Consider the following 12944-nt stretch of genomic DNA (forward strand, 5'->3'; position numbering starts at 1 on the left):
AAGATGAGGCTGATGGAGGATTCCACCTGCCGTCTATGTATGGAAGATGAAGAAAAGGCACAGCACATTCTGTGTGAATGTGAAGCCCTTGCATTCAGAAGACTACAGTATCTGGAACAGCACAGAATGGAACCTGAAGACATTTCTAGAATAAACCCAAAAGAATTATTGAACTTCATAAGAAGCATAGGATTCATATGGGATATCTAGTGGAAAGAGGGGTAATCCAATTGGATCGAAGTGGCAATGGTGGTGAAATGAATAACAATGAAATCAGAGATTTAAGTGCAGCGGGAGTCACACAAAGGTTGACAGCCCCTTACACACCCCAGCAAAAAGCCATTTGTGAAAGGGAATTTCGGACAACTGTCAAAATGGCAAGAACATTTAAATATTCCAAAGAAGATTTAACTTTTCCAGAAGCTATGTGGCCAGAGTTTGTAGGAACTGCAATTTACATCCTAAACAGAACAGGAAAGTCGTCTGTAGAAGGTTTGAGCTATGGATAGGGAAGAAACCTAGAATAAAGCACTTGAGAGTGATTGGTGTACTGTATCTGTATGCTACATTCATATTCCTAATTAAAAGGATACCTGATAGGCTACAACGGATATAAGCAATATCGTATATGGGTGGAAGAAGAGAACAAAGTCATTCTAAGTAGGGACGTTCTATTTCAAGAGAAATTGAGCAAATTTGAGTTTGTTAAGTTGCCAATAAAAGACACTAACATTCAAGATTGTGAAAAACCAGAAGACCAAGAGGTGTCTGATGAGACAAGAGGTGCTGAAAAAGAAGAAGAGTCTGAGTCTTAAGATGAATCAGTCGACAAATCAGAAAACCGACTCTCATCCTTTTCACAGAATTCGAGAGACCGCTTAAGGCTATAAGGCTATCAAAACCAGCACATCTGGGAGATTATGTGTTGTTTGGTGAAGAATTCATTCTTCGAGTCACCACACCAGACTGTTATGAAGAAGCTCTGAGTGGTAATGATAAGAAAAATTGGCAGCAAGCTATGAACAGTGAAATGAAATCATTAAAAGCAAATTGCACATGGGAACTCACAAGTCTACCCAAAGGTCCTAGGGGCATCTTGTCTGAATGGGTGTATAGAATCAAGTCTAACCCTGATGGTTCAGTGGACAGATATAAGGCCAGGCTTGTAGTGAGAGGTTTCAGCCAGAAGTATGGTGTGGATTTTAATGAGACTTTCAGTCTAGTAGCAAACCTTGGCACAATAGGAGCCATGTTAAGCATTGCAGCTGCAAATAATATGCATTTGATTCATTTCCATGTGTCAACTGCATTTTTATATGGTCACCTAGATGAAGACAACTATATGAAACAACCTGAGGGCTACACAGATGGAACAAAAAAGGTTTATAAACTGTTGAAAAGTTTATATGGTTTAAAGCAAGGAAGCTCTTCAATGTTGGAACAAAAGATTTAACATATGTCTTAAAGCTTTAGGATTCAGAACAAGTGAAGCTGATCCTTGTTTGCACATTAAAGAGAGCCTAAAAAAAAACAAATTGTTGGTAGCATTATTTGTTGATGATGGATTAGTAATGGCAAATAGCAAAGAAGAGGCTGAATTGTTTATAAAAGAGTTGGAGAAGGAGTTTAAGATCACAGTTAAACTAACTACATATTTCCTTGGTCTGGAAATTGTATGTCAAGAAAATTCTATAAAAATTTGTCAGCAATTATATGTCAAGAAGTTATTACAGCCTTTTAACTTTCAAGACTGTAAACCTGTGTCCACCCCCATGATAAAGTTAGATGAGCACGAGTCAGAACAAGACAGGAACAATAGTTTCCCATATAGAGAAGCTGTAGGAGCTTTGATGTACCTGATGGTATACACCAGACCAGATCTTGCATACAGCTTTAGTTTTCTCTAAAGAACCTTGGACTGTCCTAGTAATCAGGATATAGGACGACTGAAGAGAGTATTTCGCTACATCACTGGTTCATCCAGTTTGAGAATATGATATATGGCGAACGGGAGTCGTGAACTGTTACAGCGATGCAGACTTTGGTGGATGCAACAAAACAGGACATTCAACTTCTGGAGTCGTTGTAACGTGCGCAGGAGGGGCAGTGTCATGGCAGAGTCAGCATCAACAAATGAAAGTAACTTTGACAACTGAGGCGGAACTAGTTGCAGCAAATGAAGCAGTAAAAGAAATTATTTGGCTGTCTAGACTGTGGGTTGTCCCCAACAAGTCCATATGCTTCAAATTGACAACCAAGCAATAATTCGTCTGTGCCACAATCCAGAGAACCATCACCGCACAAAGCATATACAAGTAAAATTCTTTTTCATTAGAGAAGTACAGTCCTTAAACTACAGTACATCCCCACAGAGGAACAAGTCGTGGATATTATGACGAAGACACTACCAAGACCTAGGCTTGAATATTTAATCAAGAAATTTGGCCTGTTTTCATGTTTGTCAAATTAAATAAAAGATAGAAAAAGGGAAATAATTGTAGCAGAGTAGTTTCCTACTTTTATTTAGTTTTATTGGTACCACTGCAATCTGTAAGGTTACCTAGCTATAAGGTTGCATTGTTTATCTTTTTTGTACAGGAAAATATACCCTTCTTTGTGAGTGTACATTTTTGTTAATGTTTCCACTTTTCTTTGCAAAATATAAAAGCTCTGAGAACTGCTAATGTTGTGATGGTGTGGACATTATTTAGAGTATTGTACAGTATTACACATTATAATAATAATTGAAAAATTATTATTCAACAATATTCTTAAAAAATGGGACAAAAGTAGTCATTAGGAATCTTGAAAGAGATTTTTGATTCTTGTATGATAAAACATCTGCATGTATAGGAGGAATTGCTTTCGAATTAATTTTCCTGGAAAAAGTACATAGAAAGAGACCTAGCCTACAGCTCCTATTGTCTAAAAAATTACAAGATGTCATAATAGCTCTTTGGTAAAAGGTCCCATAAATCGAAAATGAAAAAGGTGACAAGGAATTCCACATACTAGTGAATATTTCAAAAAAGTAATAAACCAAATAAAGAAAACAACTCCATTTTGTTAATATTCAAAGATCATAAAAACATTAATTGGTAAGCAAGTAATCATTGCTTCTTAGAAGACTAAACTACTTTTAGAAAATTCACTAAAAGTAATTTTTCCATTAAAAGGAACAATAAATAAAATAATTTTAAATTTTGACATAAATATGCAAGTATTTGTAGCATATCCATACTACATTTACAAAATTAATAAAAATATGAATTAGATAAAATTAACACTAATTCATCATAAAAACATCTGCACCTACTTATACTCAACATCAGTTCCCCTAAAACCAAGCAGAGTAGGGCAAAACTTGGCTGTAACTAACAGCTAAAAGGTATAGCTAAATTAATAGAAGTTGTTACAGAAATTATACTAAAAGGTCAGCTATTACACATGTATTTAATCCAAACTAATTCTTGTAACTAAATTAGCCATTATCTAAAATAAGCCACTATTTTTTATTATGATGAATTGATTATTGTTATAGCTAATAATTGGTTAGTTTTTTTCTATAGTTTCAACTTTAAACTAGTAAATAACATTGGAATAAAAAAAGGTCTTGTAAGTTTTAATGGATAGTTTTTAGATGCTCACTTTGAGAATTAATTTTGTAATTGAATTGTAAATTTTTTATTACTTTTCATTCGCTTTTACCCTTTTATTTTGTGAATGGATGAATGAATTTTTGATGTAGGGTTTACTAATTCTGTTTTTTATTTCTCTTATATCTACTTTTCTATTCTTAAGTGTTATTACATCTCCTGATCATTTTAAATCTAATATTCTGTTATTTCATTTTTATGTATATATTTATTGTTATACATCTTATTTTATTTCTTTTGTTCATTTTTAAATAATTTTTCACACCAACTTAGTTTACTTTATTGCCAACATATTTTTATTTGATTTGTATCTTTTTTAGCCCTGATGAAAATAATGAATTGTACAGTGCACATCATTAAAAATAAAATTATTGGTTTTTAGCCAATCAATTTAGATTTGGTCTGTTTTTAAGTGCTGCAACAGAAAAAGTCTCTCCACTGGGGCTGAAGAGGAAGAGGAGTGTTGTACTTAGTGAACAATTTCTAAAAACCATGTATTCACTAGGGTAAATGCACTAAATGAGCATGCTGAGCTAATAGAAGGGAGAAGAGGGGACCACAAACGACCACGCACCACATGAGCACCTTGTTTGGGCCAAAAAAAAAACCCTGTCTGTGCTGTGCATTGAATCTTTTCTGACTTGGTACCTAAATATTGATTCTACCTGAAATGGTGAACCAAAAATTGGTCATCACCAGTTTTTCTTTTTTTTCAAATATTTATTTCAAACATTGAAAAAGATAATAGGAAACAGTAGGGGCAAAGAAAACTATAACATGAGATGAAACGATTTGTTCTCTCAAAAATTCAAAATGATGCAGACAAAAACTTTGAGAATGGCATTGAGGATTTTCAATTTATATTGCAGTGTCAGAGCAATAAATGAAAGATAAGACACATTTTGAATTTTTGGCTAAATTTTTCATTTATAAAACAAAAAAAAATGGATTATTATACAATTGTATATTTAAGTAATTATAAATTAGTTAAATGTTTATAAGTACAGCATAGACCCACTTATCTGCCTTAATTGGGGGACTTTGTTGGTTAAGTAGGTGAGCCGGTTAATTCAGAGTGTATTAAAGAATAAAACTCCAATATTAATTTAACTCATATATTAGTTGAAGATTAAAATTCAATATAAAACTTAATATATAGGTGAATATTATATATCTAATATTAATATATGATGTAAGGTAATATTAATATATGATGAAGATAAATTTTTAGTCTAATTTTAAATGTTTTTTATAAGAATCTGTAGATAGATGATTTTAATTTAAGTGTACAAAGAATCACTTGTTTCAAACTTCAATAGTTGAGAGAAATTTCTACCCATGTATCGTCTTTCTTTAAATTACTATCGTAAAATTAACCCCTTATGTTATTAAAATTAACTCCACAACAAGGGATGATTTCGGTATTACCCCAGAACTTGACAACTGATGTATAAAAGGATTTAGCAATTCTGGTAGTACACAAGCAATTAGTTTGAGTTAATTCCATTTGACTTAAAAGTAAAAGAGTAAATAGCTTAGCATGAGAGAGATAAATAAATCAAGTGGAGAGGATTGACAAAAAGGAGAAGGGAAAGTCAGCTCATATTGTTCAGGCTAACCCCACTGCAAAGCCTGTACACATTGCACAGTGAGCACAAGTTCACTTTAATGTACCGACAACCCTCGGCATGGGCTGAGCTTTGTGGATTGGTTCGTGTTGTTCTATACTCATCTAAAAAAAAACAGACGGAGCAGTGTGCCCATTTGGTGAATTTGCTTAAGTGAATATGCAGTCTTAATAGCTGAGAAAGCTTCAAAATGTTTGACATTGGTTATTGGACTGGCAAAATGATTAAAAAATTTGCATCATTGCATTAGCTTTTCTATCTTCTGAAACATTAGGACTGAGCTACGGCTAAATGTGGCCTCATTTAGACTTAGCCGAAATATGGCCAACATGAGGAACTATTAAGTGTTTCACTGTCTTTTTACTCATTTCGTCCCAAGATTTGGTTATGATTAGATGGGTCTTATATAATAAACTGTAATCACAGATAACAATACTTATATTATCACAATTTATTATATAATTCAAGTTTAGAATAATTTTACTTAATTTATAAAATTTGTTTAACTGTAATGGGTCTGGCTGGTACTTATGATTTAGTATAATTGGGACTTTACTCTACAATAATTCAGTAATAAAACAGAAACCTTACCAACACTAATTCTTGTGATTCTTTATAGTTAAGACCAAGTGGTTTCTCACAGAGCAAATGCTTTTGGTTCAAAAGCACTAATTTACAAAGTTCATAATGTCTATCATTATTTGATCCAATATACACAACATCTGTAAAATAAAATAACAGTGATTATTATGTTTGACATGAAATAAGAATAAATAATGACAGTAGATGACCAGTCTAAACTTCAGAGTATTGGCTAATCCAATACTTTTTAACAAACCTCATCTCATACTAAATTTTTTTCATTAACGATTGATCTAAACAAAGTGCAGAGGGTATTATTGAGAGAATATAACAATATTTTTTCATCAGGTATGAATTAAGAATTAATATAAGATTTCATAATCAACAGGTTTCATGGATATGGATTAACATAACTAGAATATCACAAATCACTGTTTTTTCTACACATAATTGTTTTTAATTATCATAATCATAAATCAATTATCTGATTATATATATATATATATATATTAAATTCTACTTTCTGCAAGATGTAAAATATGTTTAATAATTAATGCTCTTTTGAACATGCTTATCTTCTGTACTTTTAAAAATTATATTTAATTATTCAAAATTATTTATTATAACTTTATTCAATGAATGATATACCAGTACTTCATTAAATCTTTTTTTTTTTAATAATTTCTTAATATGAGTACAATTTTTTCTTGTATAAAGAATAAATAAATAAATACCTATAGCTGTATCTTTTGCTAGCTCTTCATAGTTGTTATAGGCTTGGGGAATTTCATGCTTGCGAGCAAATTCTTCTGCAGTTTCCTTTTGACTTGCAGCGACGCCAATAATAATGTGTTCATCTTTAGGTAAATAATTCAAAGCATTGGCAAAATCATTAGATATTTTGCCTGTGCTCATAATACCCCACCGCAAAGCCATTTTTTACTATTATATTCAATCAAATAAATATCTGTAATAAATAAAAAAAGTTAGAATATACTTGAAATAAATTCAAAAATTCTGTTAAGGCTAATCGTTCTATAATTTATTTATTAATTCAAAGCAAAACACAACATTACTCAAAATTGATAAAGATTTCCAAATTCACAATAGTTTATACTACTTAAATTAAATCCAAATATATACCACTAGGTTTACACCAACATCTAGGAATATTTGTTTACTCTTTAGACCCAGAGGTAGCTTTTATTGTTTTATTAAGAGAATTGCGATTTAGGAAACTGAATTTTATGCAACTGTTGATGTATTGTTATTGTTATATATCTATTGTTCCAACTGCTGGCCAACAATACAAACTATCAGCAGCCTTCTCTAACCTCCCAGTTCCATAACCCTAACAGGACAACTTCTTGGTTAAAATGCTTATAGTTTGTAAATAGTGACTTGTTAAATACCTTGACTGAAAAAAAGCAATAAAACTTTCGTGATGATTTACCTAATCGATTAAGCTCACACTAAAGGTAAATGTTTTTGAAACGTGGGTCATTAAACTATAAAATTAGGAGTTCAGATTTTTTTCGACTTACCCTAATACCCTACGAAATAATAATCCTAATACATTCGTTACTATTGAACATGGGTGGTGGACAACTACTGCTGAACTTTACTGATAAGGCGATTAACCAATAACCAAATTAAATAAAAATTATTATTTTAGCTTTTTGGCAAATGACCTGTTTAATTTAAAACAAAAACAATGGAACTAATATGGCGTGAATCAGGGAAAGAACTGCATTTTAACAAAAATTGCCGCATTTTAAAAAACAAGTGATAGATATTTTCTTTTAATTGATAAGTAACGATCTCTTCAAGAATACAATAATCAAAAATAAATTATTATACCTGGAGTTAACACCAATTTGATTGATAATCAATTTAATACAGAACGTAATGAACGTTGATAGCGTCCGTGAAGAAAGCACAAGCCTCACTAAAATGGCTGCTGTGGAAAGAGCGGGAAAGCAAAGCGTGTAAACAAGCCTTACCTTAGCGTTCAACGGAAGCCGTTCCTATATCTAGTATGTGTTCGATAATTTTCACATTTTTAGTATTATATTGAAAATTATTTTAATTATAGATAACTTTGCCAAAATATATTATTTCATTTAGAAATAGGTAAAACAGGAATATATTTTATTTCGTGTAAATTCACTATTTGCATTTATAATTACTCGAATTAAAAAATAGCAAAGAGAACTCTATATGTACCTGAAAAAACAAATCCAGACCGCTAATCTGGAAATGATGGAATTTCCAAAGGCCGTTATAATCAATAAAATAATAATCAAATTATAATACAATTTAATTGTTTTTTTTCCAATATTTGCTAAAGCAAAACAGTTGACCAATCCCTAATTGACAGTTCAGGGGAGCTTTTTGTGGAGTTTCATTGCATTATTAAAATATTTTTAAATTTTTCTAGCTTGTATATTCTAGTATAGAATTTAAAGTAGAACGAGCTAACGATGGATAAACCTTTTAAGAAAATATAAATATACATGTTCTATCTAGTATATCTCATTGAAAACTCTCTAGAATTCTGTGAATTAGGAATATTGCACTCCAGCATGTTAACACAGACCGACATATCATATTTAATAAAACGAAACATATCCTTACTATCTACTGACTTACAAACGTTATGGCAAATTAGCAAAACTAGATGTTCAATTAAAAATAATGTAATTCATTATTTCATATCAATTCCTGTAAAAACCAAAATGTATAGTACTATGTATCTTCTTCCAATTCCTGTATCACACAAAAACACTCTTGTAACAACATTAACTTATATTATTAGATAAGAATACAACTCTTACAGGCAATTGTACATATATAAATACTTATTATTATTGTATAAATCTTAAGGAAATTAATGATAATTGTATTCAAAACCTTCTTAAAAATAACTTTAAACATTGTATTACATCTAGTATTAAGGTAACTTCTTTTATTAAGTATATTGATGAAGTAGATTATTATCTTAGTTTTAATACAAGTTATGTAACATTAGAAAATAAGGCTACACATCCTATTTTTTTACCATTAACAGCATTGATTAAATTAGAACAAAATGAAACATTGTTACAATGTCCTAAACCTAATACTATAGTTATTGATTCAAAAATTATTAAATTAGAAAATACTATTGGCAAACCTTTACCCTTAAATATGTCCTTTGATGTACTTGAATTACCACCTAACCCATCTATTATGCTAGAAACTTTAGATTATATATCAATTGTAGAACATGATTATTATTTGTATATTCTTGGTATATTTGTTTTGTATCTTTTTATGTATCATATCTATATTCTTATCCTAAACCATTGTACATGTACCTCAAGATCTAGGTCAACACCAAAAGTGGAAGACATTATACTCCCTCATATAAACAATCCTTGGACTTTACCTAATAAATAATGCTCTCCGGAGTTTCGCATCTTCAGAAGGGAGGAGTTAAGGTGCATAACCCTATATATCTGACTCAGCATTATCCCCTTCCACCATTATTGTATTTATATCCCCCTGTTACAGAGCTAAGGAGGTCATTCAGTCATTAGAGTTGTTACTTTGTTATTCGTAGTAATAGTGTAGTAGTAGTAGTGCATATTTTGTAACTTTGATACCAATAAAGTTTTTTTAAGTTCTTTCCGCGGTTACGTTCTTTATCTGTCGAATGGACTTAGAACACAAGTTTTGTTGCAATGAAGGACTATCAAATCATCTTTTTGCACGTTTAATTCAGTTGTTTTTTTATTCGAAATGAAACCTTTACGTAAGCCGACCATAGAAGGTGCACCATCTGTGCTTATACCAACTAATTTTGACCCATTTTCTTTTTCACAGTAATGCACTTATTAATTCACTTTTTATTTATGTTTTAGAGGGATCGGAAAAAAAAAAAGAAAGTTGTATCTTTGACCATCTTAAGGTCCGTGAGATGCTAAAGCAGACAAATGCGGTGCAATTTCATACTTTTGCTCCGAGAAGAACCAAGAGGTCAAAGAGGTGGATCCTCTATGGATTCGACTTAGACTCCGACCTACAAGATATTCTACCAGCCTTCCCCGGCGACCAGTGCCTCAAGCCAGCCGGCCATGGAACAACTTTTTGTCCGAATGGACCAGATGATGAGTATGGTGACGATGCTCATGGAGATGATGGGCAAGATCCTCGCTCGCCACTATGACTGATTATCTGGTCATCAACTGTAATGTCAGAGGCCTATCACCGAAGCAGGCTGAAATCGAGCTTCTTCTGCAGCAGCACAGACGTTCAGTGGTGGCGCTCACCGACACTATGATCTCCACCTCGTCACGGATGTACTTTCATGGGTACGTCGCGTACCGAGAGGCCTGCCTCCCCGGAGCTCGAGCAGGAGTAATCGAGCATGATCTTGGTCAGGAGGGACATCCCGTCAAGGAGCATCCCGAACCCAGTGACGGCTACTGAGGGTACTCACCTAGTCACAGTGGACGTGCGGTTTAAACACCGTTACACGTTCGCCTGTGTCTACAGGAGACTTCGGGCCGGTCTCACGTCAGTGAAGCTGCTACTGCAACACGCCCAAAGCCGGCACGTTGTCCTAGGTGACCTCAATGCCCGGCTCACAGCCTGGTTGTGTAGTAGTAACAACCCACTGGGCACTTACATCACCAAGATCAGGCTGTCTCTCTTCCACCCGGGAGTGCATACTTTTCGGCACGCGGCTCACCCTTCGTGCACGTCAACACTCGACCTTCTCCTGACCAGAGGTATGCACACCGTCACGGACTGTCAAGTGCTGCTCTACGGACCATCGGACCACAGGCCAGTACTCTACACCTTCGACGGTACACCCGCTACACCACCTGCTAGCAAATATCTCCTACACGAGGCCGACTGGAAAGGATACAGGTCGAGTGTTGCTGAAGCGCTACCAGCCATAGTGCAATACCGCACTCCTGACGAGGTGGATTCCGCAGTGGAGATAATCACCACCACCATCCAGAGGGCAGCCAATGGGAACATCCCGAAGTTCACTCCTGTCCCCAACGCCATCAGGAAGCCACCGAAGCACATCCTCACTCTGATTGGCCAGCGGAACAGCCTGCGCAATGTAGCAGATAGCCTCCCTCATGCGTGACTGGAAGACATCGCTCTGGCATGATCAACTCCGAAGAACACACGAAGACCATGGACAGTTCTGAAAGTTGGTCAGGACTTTTGTCACCAAGAGGAGGACTGTACATCTGACTACTGGGAACGACCTAATGACGTCTGGGGAACAGGCTGCCTTCCTGGCCTCTAGCTATGAAGCGAGGGATGCTGAGCGGACGACCAATGCTCCTCCACCACCACCTGGAAGCCCGCCGAGTTCCGTCGAGAAGCCCATCTTCTCCACATTTGGCCAGCTGGAGCCGGTACTGCGCCGCACTAATGGCAACAAGTTGTCTGGACAGGACGGGATCCCCAGTGTACTACTGAAGATGCTTCCCAGGAAAGGTAAAGCCTTCCTGTTGAACATTTTCAACTCGTGCATACGGATCTCGTACTTCCCAGCGGCCTAGAAACGTGCGATATTGGTGCCACTACTCAAGCCTGGGAAGAAAGGTGACTCGCCTGAGCATTTTCGCCCGATCAGCCTCCTCTCGCACATAAGCAAGGTCTTCGAGCCGCTCCTACATCACCATCTCATGGAGCACTGCAGAGAAGCCGATATAATACCTCCCGAACAGACTGGTTTCCAAAGAGGTGTCGCCTGTGAACATCATCTGGTGGAACTGCAAGCCCACACCATAGAGCGGATGAAGAACAACTATGCGACTACCTTCATCTCACTGGACTACAGCCAGACGTTTGAGAGCGTATCCCACCCGCTGTTGCTCCGCTGACTGGAGGAGTTGAAGTTTTCCGCCGCCCTATGCCGATTGGTCAGAAACTACTTGAGTGGACGATCATTTGTCGTAAGAGTTGGTGATTTGTCGCCTCCAGTCCCCACCACCTGCGGAGTACCTCAGGGCTTGGTGCTTGGACCAGTACTGTTTGTCGTTTTCACGGTTCCAGTAGTCGCCATCGAGCACCGCCATGCACTGGTAGCAGCCTATGCCGACGACATCGGTGTCTATGCTTCCAGCATGAGAGCTGAATTGGCCCTACGCCATGCACAGACTGCTTCTGCCACCATTGCAGCTGCTCTGAAGAAGGACGGAACCAAGGTTAATCCGTCGAAGACGGATGCCATTGTCATGTCCTTCCAGAAGGGCAAGAACAGCAGGCTACCCCAGCAGTTCGTTGTGGATGGTGAGGGTCGGAAACTCTCTAATAGTATACACTACCTCGGCGTGACTCTGGACAGGCACCTCACCTTCTCTAGTCACGCCAGGAAGTGGCTTGAGCTAGCCCGACAGAAGTCGTATAGACTCTTTCACCTGCTTACCTCACAACAGATTTCACTCCGCCTCAAGCTGCAGATCTACAAGACCGTTATACGTCCGACTCAGCTCTATGGCGCACCACTCATGCAGCACCTCTACCAGACCACGTTAACCAAACTGCATAGTTTCCAGAATTCCCTCCTTCGACGAATAGTCAGAGGAACCACACCTCAAAGGGCCAGAAATAGTGTAATCAGAGAGGAGGTCCAACTCCCTTCTGTGCCGAAATTCATAAGCCGTAGGCACACCAAATTCTTTGATGGGCTGAAAGTCTGTGCCAATCTCCTATTCCGAGAAATCCTCCTCTCCCAAGACCTGGGTGGTGGCAAAGCATGGTCCCCTTGGTCGACGACCTCGCCGAGGGAAGCACTTCTGGCTCTGCAGTCTGAAGTCACCAACACCCCAACAATCACCAGCCGGAATGGAACCGCCTAAGACTAGACAACCCGGACAGTTTAAAAAATAAACTTCCTTTTTTTTACTATCCAAATAATGTCATATGCTAGATTGTTATATAAGCCCTCAAGCATGAAATCATGATTGATTTTGAACTCTTATTGTAAACTTTTGATGAGATAATGATTATGATGTGGTGCAATTTACATTTTAAGACTGGAAGAGTTAAGTTGAATAATTTGTAG

General features: G+C 36.2%; 1 protein-coding gene across 1 annotated transcript in view; it reads right to left on the reverse strand.

The window, feature by feature from the left end:
* Positions 1-7804, reverse strand: part of LOC106685484 (trans-1,2-dihydrobenzene-1,2-diol dehydrogenase) — a 15586-nt gene extending 7782 nt beyond the window's left edge. Inside the window, exons 1-3 of the mRNA XM_014428189.2 lie at positions 7727-7804; positions 6601-6833; positions 5876-6006 (exon numbers count right to left, since the gene is read on the reverse strand). Coding sequence (XP_014283675.1) covers positions 5876-6006; positions 6601-6802 — 333 coding nt within the window. The 5' untranslated portion in view covers positions 6803-6833; positions 7727-7804. The remainder of the gene's footprint in view (positions 1-5875; positions 6007-6600; positions 6834-7726) is intronic.
* Positions 7805-12944: the final 5140 nt, after the last annotated feature.

The sequence above is a fragment of the Halyomorpha halys genome, unplaced genomic scaffold (assembly GCF_000696795.3).
Source record: "Halyomorpha halys isolate HHAL.00 unplaced genomic scaffold, Hhal_1.1 Scaffold700.1, whole genome shotgun sequence".
NCBI classification, from domain to species: domain Eukaryota; kingdom Metazoa; phylum Arthropoda; class Insecta; order Hemiptera; family Pentatomidae; genus Halyomorpha; species Halyomorpha halys.